The sequence below is a fragment of the Cherax quadricarinatus genome, chromosome 18 (genome assembly GCF_038502225.1).
Source record: "Cherax quadricarinatus isolate ZL_2023a chromosome 18, ASM3850222v1, whole genome shotgun sequence".
In the NCBI taxonomy this organism is placed as follows: Eukaryota; Metazoa; Arthropoda; class Malacostraca; order Decapoda; family Parastacidae; genus Cherax; species Cherax quadricarinatus.
This window is the reverse complement of record NC_091309.1, coordinates 9,626,197-9,652,945: the sequence shown is the minus strand read 5'-3', so window position 1 is coordinate 9,652,945 and position 26,749 is coordinate 9,626,197. Positions and strand designations below refer to the sequence as shown.

Below are 26,749 nucleotides of genomic sequence, written 5' to 3'. Positions count from 1 at the left end.
AATCATGTAGTGCTAGTTTTACAATAAGTTTCCCTTATGTTGTTAAAAAACACACCGACATACTCGTCAAAGATAGCACTAGAATGGTAAATGAAGAAGTGGGTGTTCAGAGTATGAGGCAAACTGAGGTAGAGATAGATACCATTATTTCTAGGGAAGTGGAAGCAAGAAGTATATGATTTCCATGCATGGCAAATGCTCAAGATCAGCACTTGGGAAATTTTCTTAGCTATGAGCATGACCACTCTGGCATGGAACACCCCTGCCAATGTGACACAAGGCAATGATATAAACCTTAATTCCCTACCTCATTAGGAGTTTACTCTCAGGAAGTCATTTTTTTTTCAACAAACTGGCCATATCCCACCAAGGCAGGGTGACCTAAAAAGAAAATTAGTAATGTATACCAGAGAAGAGGTTTCAGGAAGTCATCTTGCCAATTAATGCTTCATAAGTGTAAAGCACTAAACCTGTGTAGGTCATTCAGTGCAAGGAATGGTAGAGGCTTCATCCTCCAGCCACCCAGGTTAAGGGGGATATAAATGACAATTAGCAATAGACTCCTCTGTGCCCCATGCCAGTGTCATAGCTAGAGACTCTGGGAACCTAACCATATATTTTGTATGCAGTATTAAAGACAGGGAGTGAAAGTTAGTTAGTTAGTTTAATATGTTTATTATGCACCCCATACCCATCCTGTGGGCGGTAGTCAAAAGATTACAGAGGTACATAATTGGTCCAGGGACTGGACTCCAAAGTTTTGATAGCTGAGCAAGTTACAAAGGTAATGAACTAGATCTGGTCATAATCATGACCAAGTTACAAAGGTAATGAGCTCCAGGTTGAGCTGGTCACACTCATGAATAATTGCAAAGGTAATGAATCATAAACACATTAATCATGAGAATTTACAAAGGTAATGAGCTCCAGGTAGAGCTGGTCAAAATCATGATAAGTTTCAAAGGTAATGAATGATAAACACGTTATCACATGATTACAATCATAGACAAATTACAGAGTAATGAGCAGTTAACAAACATAGCAGGGAATTCATCCATTGCCCCAACAACAGATGTTGCTAGGTGCCTGTCTCTCCTCGGCTACAGCCATTGCAAACAGCAGCAAGTTGCCCCGGGATCTGCTGCTTGCACGAGCACCATCGACCCTTCCCAAGAGGTCCAAGAAGCCAGTGACTCCGTTAACAGCCCGATGGAGAGCTCCCCTAGGGACATGGCAACGTCCTGGTGGACGCCAAGTTGACTGAAGATGGTTAAAAATACTACATGCTTAATATACTATTTATATATTTATTTAGTACATGGACAATTTAAAAGCTGATGCCAGAGATACAAAGGCTATACTGTCTTATTCTTGATAAATTCACTAAAGGTCATTATCTTTCTTCTAGATTTGAATTTTTCCTTGGGTTTATGATTTGCTGGGCATGTGACCTGGGTATATGTGCCTTCATATTTGGGTGTTCCAGGAATGATCGTTGTTAGATCCATGCATCTGGACTGGTTGGTCGGGTCAGCATCGTTGGGGTCCTCTTCAAGGTTTTTATTTAGCTGTGATACTTGCAATTCATAATCTCTTATTATGCTAGAAAATGATCCATTCATCTTCGGTACTTTTGGAAGCTTGTGTCTAGGCTTCAGAGCCATAGCACCTGTGAAAAGAAAACTATGGTAAATCTTAATACTTTGAATATTAGCAGTATAGCAGTGGAGATATTTTTCATAGTTACAAAACTGAAAACATACTGAAGTTAATTAAAATAAAAGCACAATTCCTAAAGTACAATGAGCTAAGTCAAATTCATAAAAGAGTATGCAATTTCAGTAAAGCTTTATAAAATTTAAACAATATGTTAGACTTTTTTTTAACACATCTTCCATCTTCAGCTGAAGTAAGATGACCTGAAAAAAAAGAAACATCTTTGCCACTAATCACTCTGATCACTGTCTTCCCAAAGAAGTGTTAATAGTACAGTTCAGACATCTCTCCAAAACTGAAATACCTCATGGAACTGTCTAAACCATCCTGTTCACTTTCTTGTTTAAGCTTGTTAATGGAAGTTTTTGTTCTTTAAGCATTAACTTGTTTTCCAGTGTAGCAGTCAGCTGCTTCATTTTTGCAATAGCATACCAGAATGCAGAAGTCTGACAAATGTTTCAGTTGCTCTTTCAGCAGTCTTAATTAGTACGTACTCCATCACATGTGAAGGCATCTGGATGTTGTGCTTCTTACTGTATTTATCAGGGGAGTGCAAAAGTATGGAAGAGCCCTCTATATAGGAATAAAAAATTGAAGGGTACAGAGATATACATCAAACCACTTCTGGATCAACCAGGCTGTGATTGATGTGGGCCAACAGGCTGCCAACAACAACAGCCTGGTTGACCAGGCAAGCACCAGACAAGCCTGGCCCAGAGCAGGGCTTGTGCGAGTAGGAAAACTCTCAAAATCCATCAAAGGCCAAATGTACCAGGGCCAGATGAGTGGACTGGGGGGAAAACCTTAAAATTTTGAAGTTTAGACCTACATTGTCCCAACAATTATTCTAAGAACTGTGAAACCAAAGTAAACTGAAGCTTGCTACTACAAAGTGCTTTTGTAAGAAAAAACTCGGAATATAATCCTGGCTCTACACATTATATTATGGTAGAATCTATTGGGGCCCCATAGTTAGTATTTTATAAATAGTGGCATCACTACATATCAGTGCTTTCTAAATGAGAGAGAATGCAAAATGTGTGTGACGAGGTGTGGATGGTTACTGCTGAACTGTTCTGTAAATAGATCAACAAGAAAAAAAGCTGGCCTAACCTGTAAAAGGAAAGAGAGAGCTTCGTAGATTACCCAATCAGAACTCTTAAATACTAGACAACTGAATTTGTCCTGGGTAGTAGGTTGGTAGACAGCAACCGCCCAGGGAGGTACTACTGTCCTGCCAAGTGAGTGTAAAACGGAAGCCTGTAATTGTTTTACACGATGGTAGGATTGCTGGTCTTTTTTTTCTGTCTCACACACATGCAATATTTCAGGTACATATTGCTACTTCTACTTACACTTAGATCACACTACACATACATGTACAAGCATATACATACACACCTCTCTGGGTTTTCTTCTATTTTCTTTCTAGTTCTTGTTTATTTCATCTTACCTCCATGGGGAAGTGGAACAGAATTCTTCCTCCATAAGCCATGCATGTTGTAAGAAGCGGCTAAAATGCCAGGAGCAAGGGGTTAGTAACCCCTTCTCCTGTATATATTATTAAATGTAAAAGGAGAAACTTTCGTTTTTCCTTTTGGGCCACCCCGCCTCGGTGGGATACAGCCAGTGTGTTGAAAGAAGAAAGAACTGAATTTAAAATCTGCCTGCTGACTTGACTACCATATCTGATTCATCATTGCTTTAGTGATAGAAGATGATTCTTATGCAAATAAATTTATAGAAAAACCAAGAGTTTCCTTGATGTATTGTAATTACCTTTAACACGACTTGAGAATTAATGACTACATGTTGAGAAGCAAATTTGGCTTCCCCTTTATCTAGATTAAGGAAACACTGTCTCTGAGCCACCATAAAAGGCCTGTCCTGTAAACTAGTTTCAAGATTCTTAATGCTAAAATTCTTAAAGCTCATCAGTGAGAGAAACCTTAAGTGAAAATAACCCCAAGTCATGCAAAATAGTTTTTACTCTACTATTACTCATTATTCATCTCATCTCACAAAGATTCTTACTGCATTGTTGAGGAGTATTTGCCGAGAGAATTACTGCTGCAGTACCTTCAAAGGAATGATCTATCCTACACTAAAGTAAGAACTAGTACCTTAACTAATCTAATAAGTATTAAAGGGCTCTCTACACAAGAGGGGGTGTATAAAGAGAAGCAGATATTAGGAATATTGCCAGAATGAAGGCAGGTTTTAAGAAGCTGGAGTATTTCCTGCTACAAGTGCTGGATAAGCCTAGTAGACATGGCTAAGTGGGTCTGCAGGCCTATATCATAAACAGCCTGGTTGGCCAGGCAGTAATTAGGGAAGCCTGGTTTTAAGCTGGGTTACGAGGATAAAGAGCAATCAAAACCAGTCAGAGGTATATTAGCACAGGTAATGTGCTATGGGCAGTGCAAATACTTTGGGTACTCGCCTGAAAAATCACAAATAGAAACAATGAGTAAGTGAAGACAAATACTGAAGAGCTCCCACTTCCACTGAAAACAAAGGAATACTTAAAAATATAAACTTTGGTTGAAAGTGTGTGTCAGAGAACAATTTTGAGCATAAAATATATTTACATGCAGTATACATTATTTTTATTTATTGACTGTATAGTGGGGAAGAAGTGTTTATACTTATCATCAGTGTTAAAAGACATCCTGGTTAAACATTCTTCTGAGGGCTCTCCCTTCACCCATGATAATTCATCCAATCTTATAATCTTCATTTTAATAAAAAAAACTTGACTTTCCCAATTGTTAAGCAAAGAACTAATTTTAAACTAAGTATAGCTCCTACATTGCAGAAGTGTATATTAACACATTCTACAGATTAACAGATTACCTGGTATATATCTAGCTAGCATGGGTTGTGATACTAGGAGAGGTTTTCTATTGACAATACCATTAAGCAAATAACAATAAAAAGTTCTTAATAGAATTTTATTGTCCATAGATAGTTGGACTGTCTAAAGCAACCTAACTACTTTAGCACCAATGGCTGTTTACATAGCTGTCTAAAGCTATTCGTATTTTCAACTACTGTAATAAATCTTACCAGTGCTTTGTAATGAATCATTTAATTCTCTCTCTTTACTAGACATGTTAGGGAGACAGTTGTTCATTGTGAGTTCTGTTAAGTGAATCATTGTGTTGGTCCATGTAAACAACTCATTCTGTCTGTCTTGCCATCTTTTTCTTCCTTTAATCTTAACATTAGAGGACAATCAACACAGAGTTATGCACTAACTATTGTGCATACTGAACATGTTGCTTGACTGCACCAGTGTGCAGCCAGTCAGAAACTGGTTCCTACCAGACAAATGTCAAGGTAGAGTACTTATCTAAGTGGTGTCTGGTAAGGGAATGAAGTTCTGACCTTTGGTTACAGCCCAGGCTAGCACAGCCAACAAGATTACAGTAGATAATGGAAAGCTACAAGGAAGTGCAGCTGAGCAAAATGTCACAAGGAGGTCCAAAACTAGTTTTAGTTGTTCATCACAACATGTGCAGAAATGAAAAAGACGTGGAAATGGACACCCAGAGTACAAGGTGGACAAAACAGGCATCAATAAGGAGAATGCAACTAGCATCCTGTTACAAAGTGTAAGATAGGTCTCCATGAGGGCTCGACAAGAAGAAACTGCCCAGAAAAGCAAGTTTAAATAAGGAAGTTTGAAAGTATTTTATCAAGATAATCTGAGTTCTTTGGGAAAAATGAAGCATCAGAAATATAAAAATATAAAATATACATTAATTGAGACTTACTGTAAGGTTTTTCTTCATCATGAAACCTAAGTGACTGTAATGTAGAGAGTATTTGGTCGGAACCAAGAGTAGGTGCAAGCTGAGTTTCCATGTACCTTCTGAAATGTTGAACAAGTCATTAAAAATCAGTCAAATCACATATAGTACTTGTAAATTAAACTTTTCAACAAGAACATTTAACATTAGGGACAAGAATATTTAACATTAAGAATTATATTTGCATCACCCCACAGAAGTGGAATTGGTATATGACTAACAAGAAGAGTGACTATATATGCTTTTCTCTTAGGTTCCTCCAGGTGGCATTATATATGCTCCATTTCCATAGAACTGGAAAAAACTGAAATTGATGTACAGTCCAACTCTAAAATTCACAGGGAAGAGAGGAGGGAAGGGTTAAGTTTCCTGAAGCTGTTAGGAGTCCTGAAAACACTGATAATAGAAAAATTCTCATAGCTGAACTGTTTCAACATTTTTATCCACCTCTTCTTTAAATATTGCTATAATCTTCTTAATTTTAACACTGATAAAACAGAATGAGTACATTCTGAATGAAATCCTATGGTTATTTTTCAGTTTAGTAGTTGTATGCCAAGCATAAAAAAAAAGGGCACAAAAAAAAACTGAATAATCAAAGGTACTACTGAATGGCTTTCAAGAAAACTGTTGCATAACTGAATCACCCAGATTACAAAGCACATGATTCCAGAGTTCAACTGTATGCATTGTTAACAAAAACAACTATAGTAGGTACTATAACTTTCTTATAGGGTCGAAAAAGCCCAGTTAAAATTTATGTATGGTACAATGCCATATTTCAATTTGTTCAAAACTTAGTAATTCAGAACATCATTTGTGAGGGAGTAGCCACACACTACAGTGTTACAAAGAGGTAATGATAAGACACTGAAATGTTAAAACTAGACTTGGAATTTCTAGAACTTACTTTGAGCTCCTATCATCCTACCTTGGCATGTTCAAGCTGCCCCAGTTTTTACTATTCTTGCTTCTCATACTTCATGTAACATTCTTTTCTCTCATATACACACATACATAATCATTTTAGCATTTAAGAGAGCAAATAGAAACAAGTTGTTACATAATTTTTGCTAATATTTGACCGCTTCACCAGCAGCAAACAGGAGGTGGAACTGAGAGAAAATGACTTATTCATTCCATATTTAATACAATTTCACGCTGTTAACACTGGAATTCAACCAAAGAGCACACCATGTAGATTTAACCCAGGATGACCTAATAAAGTCAAGCAATGTCACTTCTTTCAATGCTGCCATGAGTACTGCACCTTGAAATAATTGCAATATCATACAATTTCCTTGTAAATAAATCTTCTTCAGTAATCTTGAAGGTACACAGGTATTATGGACACACAAATTACATTATGTTTATATAACCAGGATATTTCAGTGAACCTAAATATACAACACAATATAACACATAGGATACACCTCAATATAATTATGATATCATAAGCATTCCTTGTACACAGTTTAAGAAATCCAAAGCAGAAGAAAATAGAATAAAAATAATTATTTGTGCCAATTTATACTGTATGTATATTCCAAATGGAGCAACATCAGGCTATGCATTTTCCCATTTTTGAAGTGCTCATAAAACACCTTGAAACAATTAATATCATAATACATTAGTGCACAGAACATTAAACATTAAAAACAATAAAAACTGGAAAGCAATCATAATTTAGCATCAATAAATTGTAGGTAGTACGTTGGTAGACAGCAACCATTTGGGGAGGTACTACCATCCTACCAAGTGATTGTAAAAAGGAAGCCTGAATTTGTTTTACATGATGGTAGGATTGCTGGTGTCTTTTTTCTGTCTAATAAACATATTTATAGATGGGGTTGTAAGAGAAGTAAATGCGAGGGTCTTGGCAAGAGGCGTGGAGTTAAAAGATAAAGAATCACACATAAAGTGGGAGTTGTCACAGTTGCTCTTTGCTGATGACACTGTGCTCTTGGGAGATTCTGAAGAGAAGTTGCAGAGATTGGTGGATGAATTTGGTAGGGTGTGCAAAAGAAGAAAATTAAAAGTGAATACAGGAAAGAGTAAGGTAATGAGGATAACAAAAAGATTAGGTGATGAAAGATTGGATATCAGATTGGAGGGAGAGAGTATGGAGGAGGTGAATGTATTCAGATATTTGGGAGTGGACGTGTCAGCAGATGGGTCTATGAAAGATGAGGTGAATCATAGAATTGATGAGGGGAAAAGGGTGAGCGGTGCACTTAGGAGTTTGTGGAGACAAAGAACTTTGTCCTTGGAGGCAAAGAGGGGAATGTATGAGAGTATAGTTTTACCAACGCTCTTATATGGGTGTGAAGCATGGGTGATGAATGTTGCAGCGAGGAGAAGGCTGGAGGCAGTGGAGATGTCATGTCTGAGGGCAATGTGTGGTGTGAATATAATGCAGAGAATTCGTAGTTTGGAAGTTAGGAGGAGGTGCGGGATTACCAAAACTGTTGTCCAGAGGGCTGAGGAAGGGTTGTTGAGGTGGTTCGGACATGTAGAGAGAATGGAGCGAAACAGAGTGACTTCAAGAGTGTATCAGTCTGTAGTGGAAGGAAGGTGTGGTAGGGGTCGGCCTAGGAAAGGTTGGAGAGAGGGGGTAAAGGAGGTTTTGTGTGCAAGGGGCTTGGACTTCCAGCAGGCATGCGTGAGCGTGTTTGATAGGAGTGAATGGAGACAAATGGTTTTTAATACTTGACGTGCTGTTAGAGTGTGAGCAAAGTAACATTTATGAAGGGGTTCAGGGAAACCGGCAGGCCGGACTTGAGTCCTGGAGATGGGAAGTACAGTGCCTGCACTCTGAAGGAGGGGTGTTAATGTTGCAGTTTAAAAACTGTAGTGTAAAGCACCCTTCTGGCAAGACAGTGATGGAGTGAATGATGGTGAAAATTTTTCTTTTTCGGGCCACCCTGCCTTGGTGGGAATCGGCCAGTGTGATAAAAAAAAATAAATAAAATAAAACATGCAAGATTTCAGGTAAGTCTTGCTACTTCTACCTACACTCAGGTCACACTACACATACATGTACACGTTTACATATACACACTCATTTGAGTTTTCTTTGCTTTTATCTTAATAATTCTTGTTCTTAGTGCTTTTCATTTCATATCCATGGGGTAGTGGAATAAGACTCTTTCCTCCATAAGCCATGCGTGTTGTAAACGTTAACCAAAATGCTGGGAACAATGGGCTAGTAACCCCTTTTCCCGTATAGCTTACTAAAAAGAAAAAGAAAAAAAACATCAAAATGGGATGTTTGAATGTGTGTGGATGTTGTGTGAATGATAAGAAAGAGATGATTGTGGATGTTATGAATGAGAAGAAGCTGAATGTCCTGGCTTTAAGTGAAACAAAGCTGAAGGGGGTGGGAGAGTTTCAGTGGGGAGAAATAAATGGGATTAGATCAGGGGTTTCAAATAGAGTTAGAGCTAAAGAAGGAGTAGCAGTAATGCTGAAAGGATAAGTTATGGCAGGAAAAGAGGGAATATAAATGTATAAATTCAAGGAGTATGTGGTGTAAAATAAGGGTTGGATGTGAAAAGTGGGTTATAGTCAGTGTTTATGCACCTGGAGAAGAGAGAAGTAAAGAGGAGAGAGAGAGATTTTGGGAAATGTTGAGTGAGTGCATGGGGAGTTTTGAACCAAGTGAGAGAGCACTTGTTGTTGGGAATCTCAATGCTAAAGTGGGTAAAAATGTTGTGGAGGGAGTAGTAGGTAAATCTGGGGTGCCAGGGATAAATGAAAATGGGGAGCCTTTAATTGACCTATGTGAAGAAAGAGGTTTAGTAATAAGTAATACAAACTTTATGAAAAAAGTGGATAAGTATACAAGGTATGATATAGCACGTAATGAAAGTAGTTTGTCAGATTATGTATTGGTGGATAAAAAGTTGATGGGAAGGCTTCAGGATGTACGTGTTTATAGAGGGAGCAACGGATATATCAGATCATTATTTAGTTGTAGATACAGTTAGAGTTAGAGGTAGATGGGACAAGAGAAAAATGGCAACAGCAAGTAAGAGAGAGGTGAAAGTGTATAAACTAAGGGAGGAGGAAGTTAAGGTGAGATATAAGCAACTATTGGCAGAAAGGTGGGCTAATGCAAGTATAAATAGTGGGGGTGGGTTGTAGGGGCAGAAGTTTGTGGCTATAGGAGGGTGGGTGCAGGAGGAAAGAGGAATGACTGGTAGAATGATGAAGTAAAGGGTATGATAAAATAGAAAAAGGTAGCTTATGAGAGGTTTTTACAAAGCAGAAGTGTTGTAAGAAGAGCAGAGTATATGGAGAGTAAAAGAAAGGTGAAGAGAGTGGCGAGTGCAAAAGGAGAGCAGATGAAAGAGTGGGAGAGGCACTGGCAAGAAATTTTAATGAAAATAAGAAAAAATTTTGGAGTGAGATAAACAAGTTAAGAAAGCTTAGGGAACAAATGAATTTGCCAGTTAAAAACAGAGTAGGGGAGTTAGCAGATGGGGGAGCTGGAGCTATTGGGTAGATGGCAGGAATATTTTGAGGCACTTTTAAATGTCAATGATGAAAGGGAGGCGGAAATTTCATGCACTGGTCAGAGAGGTATAACATCTTTTAGGAGTGAAGAAGAGCAGGATGTGAGTGTGGGGGAGGTGCATGAGGCATTACATAGAATGAAAGGTAGTAAAGCAGCAGGAACTGACAGAATCATGACAGAAATGTTAAAAGCAGGGGGATACATAGTGTTGGAGTGGTTGGTATTTTTGTTTAATAAATGTATGAAATATAGGTAGTAGGTTGGTAGACAGCAACCGCCCAGGGAGGTACTACCGTCCTGCCAAGTGAGTGTAAAACGAAAGCCTGTAATTGTTTTACATGATGGTAGGATTGCTGGTGTCCTTTTTTCTGTCTCTTGAACATGCAAGATTTCAGGTACGTCTTGCTACTTTTACTTACACTTAGGTCACACTACACATACATGTACAAGCACATATATACACACCCCTCTGGGTTTTCTTCTATTTTCTTTCTAGTTCTTATTCTTGTTTATTTCCTCTTATCTCCATGGGGAAGTGGAACAGAATTCTTCCTCCGTAAGCCATGCGTGTTGTAAGAGGCGACTAAAATGCCGGGAGCAAGGGGCTAGTAACCTCTTCTCCTGTATATATTACTAAATGTAAAAGGAGAAACTTTCCTTTTTCCTTTTGGGCCACCCTGCCTCGGTGGGATACGGCCGGTGTGTTGAAAGAAAGAAAGAAATGTATGAAAGAGGAGAAGGTACCTAGGGATTGGCAGAGAGCATGTATAGTTCCTTTATATAAAGGGAAGGGGGACAAAAGAGACTAAAAATTATAGGGGAATAAGTTTACTGAGTATACCAGGTAAAGTGTATGGTAGGGTTATTATTAAAAGAATTAGAGGTAAGACAGAGAGTAGGATTGCAGATGACCAAGGAGGCTTTAGAGTGGGTAAGGGATGTGTAGATCAAGTGTTTACATTAAAGGCAGGGAAGTTTTCATTGCATTTATGGATTTAGAAAAGGCATATGATAGATTCTAAAGAAAAATTGCAAAGGTTAGTGGATGAGTTTGGGAATGTGTGTAAAGGTAGAAAGTTGAAAGTGAACATAGAAAAGAGTAAGGTGATGAGGGTGTCAAATGATTTAGATAAAGAAAAATTGGATATCAAATTGGGGAGGAGGAGTATGGAAGAAGTGAATGTTTTCAGATACTTGGGAGTTGACGTGTCGGCGGATGGATTTATGAAGGATGAGGTTAATCATAGAATTGATGAGGGAAAAAAGGTGAGTGGTGCGTTGAGGTATATGTGGAGTCAAAAAACATTATCTATGGAGGCAAAGAAGGGAATGTATGAAAGTATAGTAGTACCAACACTCTTATATGGGTGTGAAGCTTGGGTGGTAAATGCAGCAGCGAGGAGACGGTTGGAGGCAGTGGAGATGTCCTGTTTAAGGGCAATGTGTGGTGTAAATATTATGCAGAAAATTCGGAGTGTGGAAATTAGGAGAAGGTGTGGAGTTAAAAGTATTAGTCAGAGGGCAGAAGAGGGGTTGTTGAGGTGGTTTGGTCATTTAGAGAGAATGGATCAAAGTAGAATGACATGGAAAGCATATAAATCTATAGGGGAAGGAAGGCGGGGTAGGGGTCGTCCTCGAAAGGGTTGGAGAGAGGGGGTAAAGGAGGTTTTGTGGGTAAGGGGCTTGGACTTCCAGCAAGCGTGCGTGAGCGTGTTAGATAGGAGTGAATGGAGACGAATGGTACTTGGGACCTGACGATCTGTTGGAGTGTGAGCAGGGTAATATTTAGTGAAGGGATTCAGGGAAACCGGTTATTTTCATATAGTCGGACTTGAGTCCTGGAAATGGGAAGTACAATGCCTGCACTTTAAAGGAGGGGTTTGGGATATTGGCAGTTTGGAGGGATATGTTGTGTATCTTTATATGTGTATGCTTCTAGACTGTTGTATTCTGAGCACCTCTGCAAAAACAGTGATAATGTGCGAGTGTGGTGAAAGTGTTGAATGATGATGAAAGTATTTTCTTTTTGGGGATTTTCTTTCTTTTTTGGGTCACCCTGCCTTGGTGGGAGACGGCCGACTTGTTGAAGAAGAAGAAGAAGAAATGATAGAGTGGATAGGGGAGCAATGTGGCAGATGTTACAAGTGTATGGAATAGGTAGTAAGTTACTAAATGCTCTAAAGAGTTTTTATGAGGATAGTGAGGCTCAGGTTAAGGTGTGTAGGAGAGAGGGAGATTACTTCCCAGTAAAAGTAGGTCTTAGACAGAGATGTGTAATGTCAGCATGGTTAATATATTTATAGATGGGGTTGTGAAAGAAGTAAATGCCAGTGTGTTGGGGAGAAGGGTGGGATTAAATTATGGGGAATTAAATACAAAATGGGAGTTGACACATTTACTTTTTGCTGATGATACTGTGCTTATGGGAGATTCTAAAGAAAAGTTGCAAAGGTAAGTGGACAAGTTTGGGAGGGTGTGTAAAGATAGAAAGTTGAAAGTGAACATAGATAAGAGTAAGGTGATGAGGGTATCAAACGATTAAGATAAAGAAAAATTGGATATCACATTGGAGAGAGGGAGTATGGAAGTAAATGTTTTCAGATATTTGGGAGTTGAAGTGTCAGCAGATGGGTTTATGAAGAATGAGGTTAACCATAGAATTGATGAAGGAAAAAAGGTGAGTGGTGCGTTGAGGTATTTGTGGAGACAAAAAAACATTATCCATGGAGGCAAAGAAGGGAATGTATGAAAGTATAGTGGTACCAACACTCTTATATGGGTGTGAAGCATGGGATGTAAATGCTGCAGTGAGGAGGCGGCTGGAAACAGTGGAGATGTCCTGTCTAAGGGCAATGTGTGGTGTAAATATTATGTAGAGAATTCAGAGTGTGGAAATTAGGAGGTGTGGAGTTAATAAAAGTATTAGTCAGAGGGCTGAAGAGGGATGGTTGAGGTGGTTTGGTCATTTAGAGTGAATGGATCAAAGTAGAATGACTTGGAGAGCATATAAATCTGTAGGGGAAGGAAGGCGGGGTAGGGTTCGTCCTCAAAAAGGTTGGAGGGAGGGGGTAAAGGAGGTTTTGTGGGCGAAGGGCTTGGACTTCCAGCAAGCATGTGTGAGCATGTTAGATAGGAGTGAATGGAGACGAATGGTACCTGGGACCTGATGAGCTGTTGGAGTGTGAGCAGGATAATATTTAGTGAAGGGATTCAGGGAAACCGGTTATTTTTGTATAGCCGGACTTGAGTACTGGAAATGGGAAGTACTATGCCTGCACTTTAAAGGAGGGGTTTGGGATATTGGCAGCTTGGAGGGACACGTTGTGCATCTTTATACGTATATGCTTCTAAACTGTTGTGTTCTGGGCACCTCTGCAAAAACAGTAATAATGCATGAGTGAGGTGAAATTGTTGAATGATGATGAACGTATTTTCTTTTTGGGAATTTTCTTTCTTTCTGGGTCACCCTGCCTCGGTGAGAGACGGCCAACTTGCAATAAAAACTTCCCTACCTTTATCTAAATACTGTTCACATATATGCTTCAATGTAAACACTTGATCTACACATCCCCTACCCACTCTGAAGCCTCCCTGCTCATCCGCAATCCTACATTCTGTCTTACCTCTAATTCTTTCAATTATAACCCTACCGTATACTTTTCCTGGTATACTCAGTAAACTTATTCCTCTATAATTTTTACAATCTCTTTTGTCCCCTTTCCCTTTATATAAAGGGACTATACATGCTCTCTGCCAATCCCTAGGTACCTTCCCCTCTTTCATACATTTATTAAACAAAAGTACCAACCACTCCAACACTATATCCCCCCCTGCTTTTAACATTTCTGTCATGATCCCATCAGTTCCAGCTGCTTTACCCCCTTTCATTCTACGTAATGCCTCACGTACCTCCACCACACTTACATTCTGCTCTTCTTCACTCCTAAAAGATTGTATACCTCCCTGGCCAGTGCATGAAATTACCGCCTCCCTTTCTTCCTCAACATTTAAAAGTTCCTCAAAATATTCTCGCCATCTACCTAATACCTCCCTTTCCCCATCTACTAATTCCCCTACTCTGTTTTTAACTGACAAATCCATACTTTCCCTAGGCTTTCTTAACTTGTTTAACTCACTCCAAAATGAATATGTGGTAAATAAATAACTACTGTCACTGAATAAGTAAATAAAGAAATAATTACTGCAATTAACCCTTTGACTGTTTCAGGCCCCTCTCTGAAACTGTCATTCTATGTCGCTCAATTTTTGAAAAAAAAAAAAATTATTTTTTCTTATGAAATGATAGAGAATCTTTTCCCGATGGTAATGACACCAAAAGTTCGAAATTTGGTCGAAAACTCGTGGAATTATGCTCCCGCGAAGTTAGCGGTCTCGGCAACATATGCGTATCGGCGATTTCGCCGACTTTGAGCCCAATTTTCAGCCAATTCCATTGTTCCAGTTGACCAAACTCATAGCTATTTCTTTAGAACTCCATTTTGTCTATCAGCTGAGTACAAGAAACCTCCCATTTACTAATTTGGACTACCCAATATGGTGGTCAGAAATTGGCAATTTGGCCAATTTCACGCAAAATAAAAAAGATGCCAATTTCAAAATAGGGTCCAGAATAAACAAGGTAGACATTCGTGGCACTAAAATAACATATGCTCTGTTCATTAGTCACATCTCTAGGCCCCTCTTATATTATTATTGCTTTCTATTTTGATTTTTTATTCATACAAAAAAATACAAAATTTACTGTTATGCAGACGACTGCATTATTGTAAAAATGGTATAAATAATATCAGTGCACTAGTGAAAGAATATTAGACTCCCCAGTTGACGTGTATTGGACGTGTGGTGTGATTTATGTACTCTTGAACATTGGTAAAAATCGAACATTTCCGCTACTTTGAGCTCAGTTTCAAGGTCGTTTTCATCGTAAAAGTAATGAAAATCATCTCTATTTCTGTAATATGTTTTCCATTTTATCACCTAAGACCATGAAAACGCGAATACAACGATAAATACTATACGAAAATACACCTCAAAGTCGGCGTTTTATTCCAAAAAAACGATCAGAGTTTTTTTTTTCTCATTACGCAATGTGTGCTGCAGGATTTTTTTTATGTGGTGCACACTGACCACACAGACCCATTCTCTCACATGTGGGCCTACCAGCTTTCTCCCACTTGATTTGAAGCCGCTAGAATTATTGAGTATATATACGTCAGAAACATTGGCTCGTAAGACGTATTTATACGTCGAAAACAGTGAAAGGGTTAAATAAATACCAGCATTGAAAATTAAATAAATGAACACAAGTTATGGACTTGCTGGCTCATACTGGGTAATTATTTTTAAGTCTCATCTCCAAAGTATGTAGTTACTTTTGCTCCATTGTAAAGTCAAAATATTGTAAATCGAATCACCGTAAGTCGAGGAGCACCTATATACTAACTTGTTGTCAGATATCTGTTTCAGGAGTTGGGCACTGCCAAGCTGGTCTTTTGCAAGATGTTTCCAGCGAACCGCAACTGCTTTGTCATGTTTCTGGATCTCAGCGTCACTCCTCGGGCTCCAGTGTACTTTTAATAATTTCTGTAAGAATGTAGACAGAGGTCAGAGCTGGAAACATTATTATATACTGTATTTCCCTATTTTCTTCCCAACCATGTGAGCTTTACTGAAGAGCAATGATAGGTAACAGTCCTTTACAACTAAAGAATGGAAGAGTCAATACATAGGGTGTCAACACAAAGTTAAAGTTTTTCGTTTGGAATATTTGTGCCAAGTTCATGTATACTTCACATTTAAAAAATAAAACTATTAATATAAAAAAATATACAGTGGAACCTCAAATATTGAACTGCTCCCAACTCAACCAATTATGTAAGTGTATTTTTGTAAGTCATAGGTAGTAGGTTGATAGACAGCAACCACCCAGGGGGATACTAACATCCTGCCAAGTGAGTGTAAAATGAAAGTCTGTAACTGTTGTACATGATGGTAGGATTGCTGGTGTCCTTTTTTCTGTTTCATAAACATGCAAGATTTCAGGTATGTCTTGCTACTTCTACTTGCACTTAGGTCACACTACACATACATGTACGTACAAGTATATACGCATATACACACACACCCTTCTGGGTTTTCTTCTATTTTCTTTCTAGTTCTTGTTCTTGTTTATTTCCTCTTACCTCCATGGGGAAGTGGAACAGAATTCTTCCTCCGTAAGCCATGCGTGTTGTAAGAGCCGACTAAAATGCCGGGAGCAAGGGGCTAGTAACTCCTTCTCCTGTATATATTACTAAATGTAAAAGGAGAAACTTTCGTTTTTTCCTTTTGGGCCACCCCACCTCGGTGGGATACGGCCGGTGTGTTGAAAGAAAGAAGAAAGATTTTTGTAAGTGCTTTTATAAGTGTATTTTTGAGGGTCTGAAATGAACTAATCTAATTTACGTCATTCCTGATGGGAATAAATTCATTCGGCAACGGCACTCGAACAACTGTCTGAATGAAGAAAGTTCAATATTTGAGGTTCCACTATACTGAAATGTTATTTTGATGAAAACCAATTTTTCTATCAAAGATCATACATAACCTGAGTAGAATATAACTGAGCTTGTTAAAATATAATTAGTCAGACACTAATCACTCAGCAAATCAAGACATGAGACTTCCATCTAAAGTTTAATCATTTTCACTGTAATATGACAAACTGTTTGCATCCCAATTTACTCAAGATGTAATTGTATCACAAATAAATACAAATCCTTCAAGGGGGTGCATAAATGCTAGTGAAAAATTTTTGATATAAGGAATTAGATCAAAGCTGATTACATCTCATCCCTAAATGTTGTATAACTCCTATGGATTTAGCAATTCCCATTAATACTATGATAATAATAATAAAATTAGGTAGTAGGTTGGTAGACAGCAACTACCCAGGGAGGCACTACTGTCCTGCCAAATGAGTACGAAATGAAAACACGTACATGTAATTGTTTTGAATGATGGCAGGATTGCTGGTCTTAGGTAGTAGGTTGGTAGACAGCAACTGCCCAGGGAGATACATGTACTACCATCCTGCCAAGTGAGCGTGAAACAGAAGCCTGTAATTGTTTTACAAGATGGTAGGATTGCTGATGTCTTTCTTCTGTCTCATAAACATGCAAGGTTTCAGGGACTTCTTGCTACTTCTACTTACACTTAGGTCACACTACACATGCATGTACAAGCATATATATACACACACCCTTCTGGGTTTTCTTCTATTTTCTTCCTAGTTCTTGTTTTTGTTTATTTCTGCTTATCTCCATGGGGCAGTAGAACAGAATTCTTCCTATGTAAGCCATGGGTGTCATAAGAGGTGACCAAACTGCTTGGAGCAAGGGGCTAGTAACTCCTTCTCCTGTATATAATACAGTGGACCCCCGGTTATCGGCCAGTTATGTTATCGACCAACTCGGTGATCGGCCGGTTTTTCAACGCCTGGTTATCGGCTGTTAATTCAGTGATCGGCTGTTCTGCTGGGGCCACTTGCGCATCAGTTTGGCTGTGTCTCTTGTGGTGACTGAGGAAGCTTCTGCTCATACATCCAAACATTTTGCTTATTTCCTATTGTAGTTTGTGTTATTTTTGCAGTGCAACTGTGAAATAAGTAACCATGGCTCCAAAGAAAGTTCCTGTGGTAAAAAAAAATGAGAAACACCATGGAATTTAAGTGTGAAGTGATAGAAAAGTTTGAGAGTGGTGTGAGGGCGGTGGAACTTACCAAGATGTACAGCAAGAATAAATCAACAATTACATCCATCCTGGCTAAGAAAGAACAAATCAAGGATGCTAATGTTGCAAAAGAAGTACTTTTCTAACTAAACAAAGGCCACCAATAATGGAAGAGATGGAAAAGTTATTATTATTGTGGATTAAGGAAAAAAAATTAGTGGGAGAATGTTGTGGAGTCGATTATTTGTGAGAAGGCAAGGCAGTTGCATGAGGATCTTGCAAAGAAAATGCCTGGAACAAGTGCTGCAGTTTGTGAATTTAGGGCCAGGATGATTTGATAGATTTAAGAAGCATAGTGACATACACAGTGTTGTAAGGCATGGTGAGGCTGCAAGTTCTGACTAATGTGCAGCTGAAAAATTTGTGCAGGAATTCCAGGGGTACATAGAGGCTGAAGAATTCAAACCCCAACAAGTGTTCAACTGTGACGAAACAGGCCTGTTTTGGAAGAAAATGCCAAACAAGACCTACATTACCCAGGAGGAAAAGGCACTGCCAGGACACAAGCCTATGAAAGACAGGCTTACTCTTTTGTTGTGTAGTAATTCTAATGGGGATTTCTAAGTGAAGCCTTTACTCGTGTATCACTCAGAAAATCCCAGTGTTCAAGAAAAAAAATGTCATGAAGAATAGTGTGTGTGTGATGTGGAACGTTAATCATAAGGCATGGGTCACAAGGCAAATTTTCAAATAGTGGGTTAATGATACGTTTAGCCCAAGTGTGAAAAAATACCTCCTGGAAAAGAAATTGTCATTCAAGTGCCTCCTGGTACTGGACAATGCTCCTGCACATCCTCCAGACTTGGAAAACCAAGTGTTTCGGGACTTCAATTTTATAAAAGTGAAGTTCTTGCCTCCTAACACCACTCCTCTCTTCCAGCCCATGGACCAGCAGGTCATTTCTAACTTCAAAAAACTCTACACAAAAGTAGTGTTTCAAAAGTGCTTAGAAGTGACCTCGGACACTCGACTGGCCCTAAAAGAGTTCTGGAGGAATCACTTCACTATCTTCCATTGCATAAGCCTTATAGGTAAGGCTTGGGAGGGAGTGACTTCCAGTACTTTGAACTCTGCTTGGAGAAAACTGTGGCCAGATTGTGTCCAAGAGAGGGATTTTGAAGAGTTTGAGGCTGACCCTGACCCTGCCGACCATGTGGACTCTATTGTGGCACTGGTGGGGTTGGAGGTGAGTGGTGAGGATGTGGAAGAGTTGGTGGAGGACCACAGGGAAGAACTAACCACTGAAGAGCTGCAAGAGCTTCAACTTAAACAGCAACAGACTGCAGCTGAGGAACTTGCTTCAGAGGAGGAGGAAGATAGAGTGAAGGAGCTGCTTTCTTCACTGATTAAGAACATTTGTCCAGAAGCCAGCATTAGCCTTCAATAAAGGTATGTAATATTTACATATTGTTAAAAAAATTATTTTTTTGTGAATATTTTTATCTGGAATGGATTAATTGTATTTACGTTAACCCTTTGACTGATCGGTCATATAAATACGTCTTATGAGCCACCGTGTTTGACTTACATATACTCAAAAATTCTAGCAGCTTCAAATCAAGCAGGAGAAAGCTGTTAGGCCCACATGTGAGAGAATGGGTCTGTGTGTTCAGTGTGCACCATATAAAAAAAAATTCTGCAGCACACAGCGCATAATGAGAAAAAAAAAAACTCCGACCGTGTTTTTGGATTAAAACACCGACTTTGTGGTGTATTATTGGATAGTATTTATGGTTGTATTCTCGTTTTCTTGGTCTCATTTGATGGAATGGAAAACATGTTATAGAAATAGAGGTGATTTTGATTAGTTTTACTATGACAAGAACCTTGAAATGGAGCTCAAAGTACGGGAAAAGTTTGATTTTTGCCGATGTTCAAAAGTAAACCAATGGTGTCATTGCCCAATAAATGTCCAACTAGCCATTCTAATATGCAGTCATGAATGGGTTCACATTATTTATACAATTATTACAATATTGCAGTAGTCTGCATAACAGTAGATCTTCTATTTTTTGTTTGAATAAAAATTCAAAATAGAAAGCAAGAGTAATATCAGAGGGGCCTGAAGATATGACCGATGAACAAAGAAAATGTTATTTTAGAGCCAGGAATGTCTGCATTGTTCATTCTGGACCGTATTTTGAAATTGGCTTATTTTTTAATTTGTGTGAATTAGCCAAATTGCAAATTTCTGACCACGTTATTGGGTAGCTGAAATCAGTAAATGGGCAGTTTCTTGTACTCAATCTATAGAACAAATGGAGTTCTAAAGAAATAGCTATGAGTTTTGTCGACTGGAACAATGGAATTAGCCAAAAATAAGGCTCAAAGTAGGCAAAATCGCCGATTTGTAAATATTGTTGAGGTCGCTAACTTCGCAAGACCGTAATTCCGTAAGTTTTCAATCAAATTTTGTTCTTTTGGTGTCATTACCATCAGGAATAGATTCTCTATCATTTCATAAGAAAAAATAATTTTTTTTTTTCAAAAACTTTTCGACACCAGGAGACACCTCAAGATTTGGGGCTGCAACAGTCAAAGGGTTAATTATTATGGGAAATATTACTTCAGTTTTTGGCTGACCTTCTGGAACGGATTACGGCCAATAACCAAGGGTCCACTGTACTAAATTTAAAAAGAGAAACTCTCATTTTTCTTTTGGGGCCACCCTGCCTTGGTGGGATACAGCCAGTTTGTTGAAAGAATAATAGTAGTAATAATAATAATAATAATAATAATAATAATAATAATAATAATAAAATATTCTTCTTCTTTCTACAAATTGGCCATATCTCACCAAAGCAGGGTGGCCCAAAAAGAAAAACATGAGTTTCTCTTCTTAACCTTAGCGATGTATACAGGAGGCCTGGTCATGGACTGGGCCGCAGGGGCATTGCTCCCCAGAATTCTCTCCAGGTAGGGGTAACTAGTCCCTTGCTCCCGGCATTTTAGTCGCCTCTTACGACATGCACGACTTGAGGAGGAAGAATTCTGTTCTACTTCCGCATGGAGAATAATTCTTTTTCTTTCAAGAAACCAGCTGTATCCCACCGAGGCAGGGTGGCCCAAAAAGAAAAACAAAAGTTTCTCTTTTTAACTTTAGTAATGTATACAGGAGAAGGGGTTACTAGTCCCTTGCTCTCAGCATTTTAGTAGCCTCCTACAACATGCATGGCTTATGGAGGAAGAATTCTGTTCCACTTCCCTAGGAGATAAGAGGAAATAAATAAGAACAAGAACTAATAAGAAAATAGAAGTAAACCCAGAGGGATGTGTATATATATGCTTGTACATGCAAGTGTAGTGTGACCTAAGTGCAAGTAGAAGTAGCAAGACGTACCTGAAATCTTGCTTGTTTATGAGACAGGAAAAAGACACCAGCAATCCTACCATGATGTAAAACAATTACAGGCTTCCGTTTTACTTACTTGGCAGGACAGTAGTACCTCCCTGGGCGGTGCTGTCTACCAACCTACTACCTAAAATGGAGAATAATTAAACACATATTTTTTAAAAAATAGTACATCAGCCACTTCCCACCAGGTAAGGTGATCAAAAGTAAAATGCATTCACCATCACTTATTACTTATCTGCTGCAGTTCAGTAGATATTTTTTTAATTGTGGCAACCACACAGTTCTGGAGAGGCAGCTATGGAATGAGTGAGGGTCAGCATATTTTTCTTTCTGGGTCACCTTATCTTGATATAAAATGGTCGGCATGTTCAAAAATATAAACCATTAATAATTAACTTATGCAGTACTATTCTAAAAATATCCAAACATTCTTATACACAAAACTTTTCTTTAGACACACAGCTGAGGCAGCAGTACAAAACAGGTTTACCTTGGCACCAGCAGGAGAAATGGGAAAGGCTTTTGAAAGAGCCTCAGGCGTCCACATGCTCGGGTCAGAAGAATGCAAATAACGCAACTGCTCTTTCATTGCCCATGTTAGTAGGTTTTTTTCTTTTGGTTCATAATCACTGAAGTATTTCCTCTTAATTGTTTCTCTGCGCAAATGAACCTGATATTTCTTGGCATCACTGTAAGAGTACTTATATTCGGTACAAATGTAGTTTTGTGATATACAGTAGATGTCAATCAATCAATGACACGGTAAATCCCATAGGGAGGGAAAATAAAACACTAGACTGAAAAGGATCTGTATATTTGGCATCAGAGGCCCTATCAACAATGGGTCTGAGACTCACCCTGTGTTTATTTTCCTTCCATGTGGGATTTACTTTTTCACTTAATATAGTACATAAGCTTTCTAGTATTATTAGATGGCTGACAGAAACCTATATATGTACTACTGTAATTCGTTACCTTTGCTTTAGCCAGAATAAAGTTAAAGGAAAACATGAATATGATATTGCCACAAAAATGACACCATTGTTTAACCCTTAAACTGTCCAAATGTAGATCTACGTTTGCTCGCGTAGCGCTCCGAATGTAGATCTACTTTTTTTTACATGGTTTCTTATAGAGAAAATTAAGGTCGGAGCGCTATGAGCGCAAACGTAGATCTACGTTTGGACAGTTTAAGGGTTAACCCTTAAACTGGAATGGTATTATACAAAATTAGGCACATTTGTTGGAGATTATCAGAAGCCTTTGCTTCTGATAATCTCCAAATTGCAAAAAAATGGCAAAAAAAATCTTGTTTTCCTAACTATTTACCAAAATCTTTTTGTACTTAACAGTATGTATGGTTTGATTACATGCATGGGGAAGCACTTAACCCATAAGTCATACAGGTGCCCTGGGAAATAGGAGGTATTCAGGTTCACTCCAAGGAAGGGAAGGGAAGAGCAGGTCCAATTCCTTGGGAAAGAGCCATCACTGGCATCAATCAATCAATCAATCAAGTTTATTCTCTATAAGGATTACAATGCGGGGTTTACAGATTTTGAATATTGTGTGGTTTACATGTTTTAAAATACTAATTACAGAGGCGGCCACTAGGACACATAGCATGGCTAGGCATTTTGGGCAGACTTAAATTCTAAACTTTAAATTATTACAGATTATGGTATTAAGGCTAAGTGACTACATTATAGTTTGTGAGTTTAGCAATGTGAATGCTTTTGTTTCGGCACAATACATAGTGTCTATATTGGAGTATCATAGGCAAACTTATGACTAGTTAGGATTCATTATTTTAAGATTAAGATTTGTATTTCTGTGTTTATAGTCAATGGGTGAATGAGTGTAAGTGTGAACCACCAGGTGGTTTACATGTAGTTAGTCCAGGCAACCTTCCCCTCAGAGGTTGTATGGTTTAATCTGCAGCTCTTGGGTCTCTTCTCTTAATCATTAATCTACTAGTCTGGGACCAAACCACAGGGGCACTGTCCCCTGGAATTGACTAGAAGTTCCTACAGGTTTAATCCCTGACCCCTCGGTTTCATATCTGTGACCATGTATGTGTGACCAATTTCCAGATTTCTTCTACTCGGCAGTCAAGTCACAGACCAAGCTTTCCTAGTGACCACCAAACAGGCTACTGCTGCCCACATCCTGCAGGCATACATAGTCATCACAACCTAACATACAATTTATCCTACAAGAGCTTGTCAGGTTTCCTAGTGAAAACTTTTATATTAGTTTCTCTGTAATTTTTGTATCTGCTTGCACAAAGTTGAAGAGTTATGGATATTGGCATTCATAAATGCTATGGTTTAGTGAATAAGCCTACGTATTTTCACAATGAGTGATTACAAATAAAATATGAATAATACAGGATGATGACAAAATGGACAAAGATCTTACTAATCGCTTAATTAAGCTATCACTTCCCTCTTCTTATTGAAAGGTTATTTAAGGGATTATTTATCTCAATAAGAGAGAATAATTTGTAATCAACTTAGTAACTTGTATATATTTTACTGTACATTAACTTAAAACATTATCCTTATAACAGAGACAGTACCTACAAGTGTTATTCAATATGTGGTATTCAAGGTGACCTCAAGAATGTACTGCCAAGGAATATAAAAAATTTACTGTATCAGCTGTGGCGATAAGTGTAGTAAACAAGAATATACGACAACAGAATTTTCACATTCCCACAGCACCTGGTCCTTGTAACATACATACAGTATGTGGATGTACCATTTCTCTCTCGATTTTTTTTTCTTTTATTTTTTGCCTGTTATCTATTTTGAGGATTTTTCTAACCTCAATTCCTGGTCTGGGGGCCAGGCAGCTTTGTTGACTGCCTGTTTAACTTGACTGTTGCTGCTGGCAGCCCCCTAGACTACATGGCTATCACAGCCTGAGTGATCTGGCATCTTGGAAAGATAGTGGTCCAGTCTCCTCTTGAAGACTTCTACACTAATTCCAGCAATACAAAGATCTTTGCTAGTAGGAAGTTAAAGAGTTTTGGGCCTCAGGTGTTGACAGTGTTCTTATTGTCCCTATGGAACCTCTGCTTTTCACTGGCCCTGTCTATATATAATACTGTATATGCATCATATGCTAGTCTAAGCTGAGAGCCCTAAGCAAAAATTTTGCATAATTAATTATACATACACTTCAAGCTGTGAGGAATGATGCTGTAGAGCTTCTGCATCTAAATTTGACATTTCTTCTAGGTCATCAATACTTATATCTTCAACATCCTCTTCAGCTGTACCTAAGCCTCGTAAAACTCGTGGTATACCTCGGACTGTAAAAGTATTAGGTCTTCAATAATAACCAATATATATCTAGTTACAAAACATATATCAAATGTAATTAGTAAATCAGCTGATTTACATAGTTTTTAAACTATATCACAGTTTTTATCACAGGACATAACTATAATATTTTAAGTCAATTTACAGTTATTACTAATATATTATTGTACTCTGTTCACAAAAATACATTATATCTCTAAGGATCATACAACACTAGTCTTACATGCTTCTTTCTTTCACCATGCACCAACACACTCATTATACATTTTCAGTCTTTGCACTACACAACCAAAACAGGTACAAAATGGAGGTATAATACTGGCAAGTGGTGAGGCTGTTCTTATTAGGTACAATGTTTCACCCATGAGGGGGTACATCATTATCATTGTTACTCATACTCTAGTTATCTTTCCACAAGTCCATGGGCATCCTTAGGTCACCTTCTTCACTAACCTGAAAGAGGTGCAGTTGTGCTAACAAATCTGTGCAGTTTGAGAGATGTCCACACTCTTCCTGCTCTTGCTACAGTACCTGCCATGTTGTGTATAATCTGAAAATTACGTATATTTCTTAATTAGACTCTCAGTGACATTCAATTAAATATTTACCATGAGATTATTATCTTCGACTTCATAAAAGAGTAAAAACTGGGTGACCTGTAACTCTATGGCAGAAAACTCCACTCAAAATAAACCTAATTCAAGTCCAATGCCCAAGCAGGATGAGGGATGTGGGTAAGTGTCCACACATCTGCTGCCAACGGTCACCTAGCATTAAACATTTATAGTATCCGAGTGTTATTCAACTATTGTCGGTCACATCATAGAGGGTAGTAGTACAGTATGTCTTAGATAGGGCTGAGCTCTAAAATTAGTTGTAGTAGGATACCAGCTCTTGGTATGTAAATACTGGAGATGGAAGAGGCAGTGGAGGTAAAAGTGAGGTGATCAGTTTCTCAGGCCAGAAGTAGCAGGTTTGAGGTTTAAGATAAGATAACATAAGATTTTGTTTGGATTTTTAACCCCACAGGGTTAGCCACCCAGGATAACCCAGGAAAGGCAGTGTATCATCAAGGACTACCTGTCTTATTTCCATTGGGGTCCTCAATCTTGTCCCCCAGGATATGACCCATGCCAGTCGACTAACACTCAGGTACCTACTTGCTGCTAGGTGAACAGGACAATAGGTGTAAGGAAACACGCTGAAATGTTTCTACCCCGCCAGAAATCGAACCCGGGCCCTCCGTGTGTGAAGTGAGAGCTTCACCAGCCAGGCCACGGGGTCACCACGTGCAGTCCTTTTTTTACCTTTATCACTTCAGCTGTCTCCAATATTTAGTCTGTTTTCAACTGAGGAAGTCTGCAAAGCAAACAAACACGTTTTGACAATAAAGATACCCATCTGTTACACGTGAAAAATTATTATTATAATGAAAATTAAGCGCTAAACCCCAATGTGAAAAAAAAAAGAATTTCCAAGCACTTTCATGATTATTCCCATTTTCAGGGAACTGACTAGATAAAAAAAAAAACATACTAGAAGACTTTACTCAGATTAACTCAGAGGGGGTAATAAACCACTTTGATCCTCTCCCCCAGGATGAGACCCACAGCAGGTACCTAGCACCCAGGTAAGATAGGTGCTAGGTGAACACAGGCAACAGCTGTAAATTAACACGCCCAACGTTTCACTTGTCCTGAGATTGAACTCAGATCCTTCAGACCTGAGTTCGACCTCAGGACAAGTGGAAAATCTGAGTACTATTGTAATGGCTCAAGTGGAAGGCGCTACCACTTGAGTCATTAGAATGATGGTGTATTATTATAATCAATGGAAGCACTAAACCTGTAAGGATTATACATCTAGAAAGGGGTGGGGGGACAATCAGGGTTTGACTCAGGAAAGGGAGGCTCTAATTCCTTGGAACAAGAACCATTCACCAGTTTTATGGAAAGAAGCTGCAAATCCTGACTCGAAACTGATCAACCAAATTGCGAAATCAAGTGTCGTATTTATATTAACTAATGACATGTACATACACAAAAAAAAAAAACATTAAAATTTTTGTAATAATGTTGGAAGAATTACCGACAATATGTAAAATAAAAGGACACAATAAAAATGTCACATTAGTTGCACTTGTGTCCTTTTACTTTCAATTAAAATTTTTACCAAAGGATATTCTTCGCCGTCTTGTTGTTGGGTTTGTAAGAGCCACTGACAG

The 26,749-nt window shown here is 38.5% G+C and overlaps 1 protein-coding gene across 5 annotated transcripts; it reads right to left on the bottom strand.

Annotated features, from left to right (window-relative positions):
* Window positions 1–659: 659 nt before the first annotated feature.
* On the bottom strand, window positions 660–26,749 carry LOC128689364 (uncharacterized). 5 transcript variants are annotated; one of them, XM_053777556.2, is made up of 8 exons: window positions 26,698–26,749; window positions 25,833–25,884; window positions 24,979–25,075; window positions 24,380–24,515; window positions 21,687–21,885; window positions 15,515–15,654; window positions 5,496–5,593; window positions 660–1,669 (listed from the first exon to the last, which is right to left on the bottom strand). In XM_053777556.2, the coding sequence occupies exons 3-8, from the start codon at window positions 25,061–25,063 to the stop codon at window positions 1,356–1,358; spliced, it is 972 nt and encodes a 323-aa protein (XP_053633531.2). In that variant the 5' UTR covers window positions 25,064–25,075; window positions 25,833–25,884; window positions 26,698–26,749; the 3' UTR covers window positions 660–1,355. The 5 variants fall into 5 exon arrangements, with proteins under 5 accessions (XP_053633531.2, XP_053633530.2, XP_053633535.2 ...); XM_053777555.2 differs by lacking the exon at window positions 25,833–25,884 and having other exon boundaries at window positions 26,698–26,748; XM_053777560.2 differs by lacking the exons at window positions 25,833–25,884; window positions 26,698–26,749 and adding an exon at window positions 26,614–26,636.

Excerpts from the sequence above, each read along its gene's own strand:
- LOC128689364 (XM_053777556.2), bottom strand. The coding sequence starts at position 25,063 with ATGGCAGGTACTGTAGCAAGAGCAGGAAGAGTGTGGACATCTCTCAAA. Across the intron at positions 15,655-21,686 it reads TTTCTCCTGCTGGTGCCAAG|AAATTATTAAAAGTACACTG; the intron begins GTAAACCTGTTT and ends ACATTCTTACAG. Across the intron at positions 5,594-15,514 it reads AAACAGATATCTGACAACAA|AAGGTACATGGAAACTCAGC; the intron begins GTTAGTATATAG and ends TCAACATTTCAG.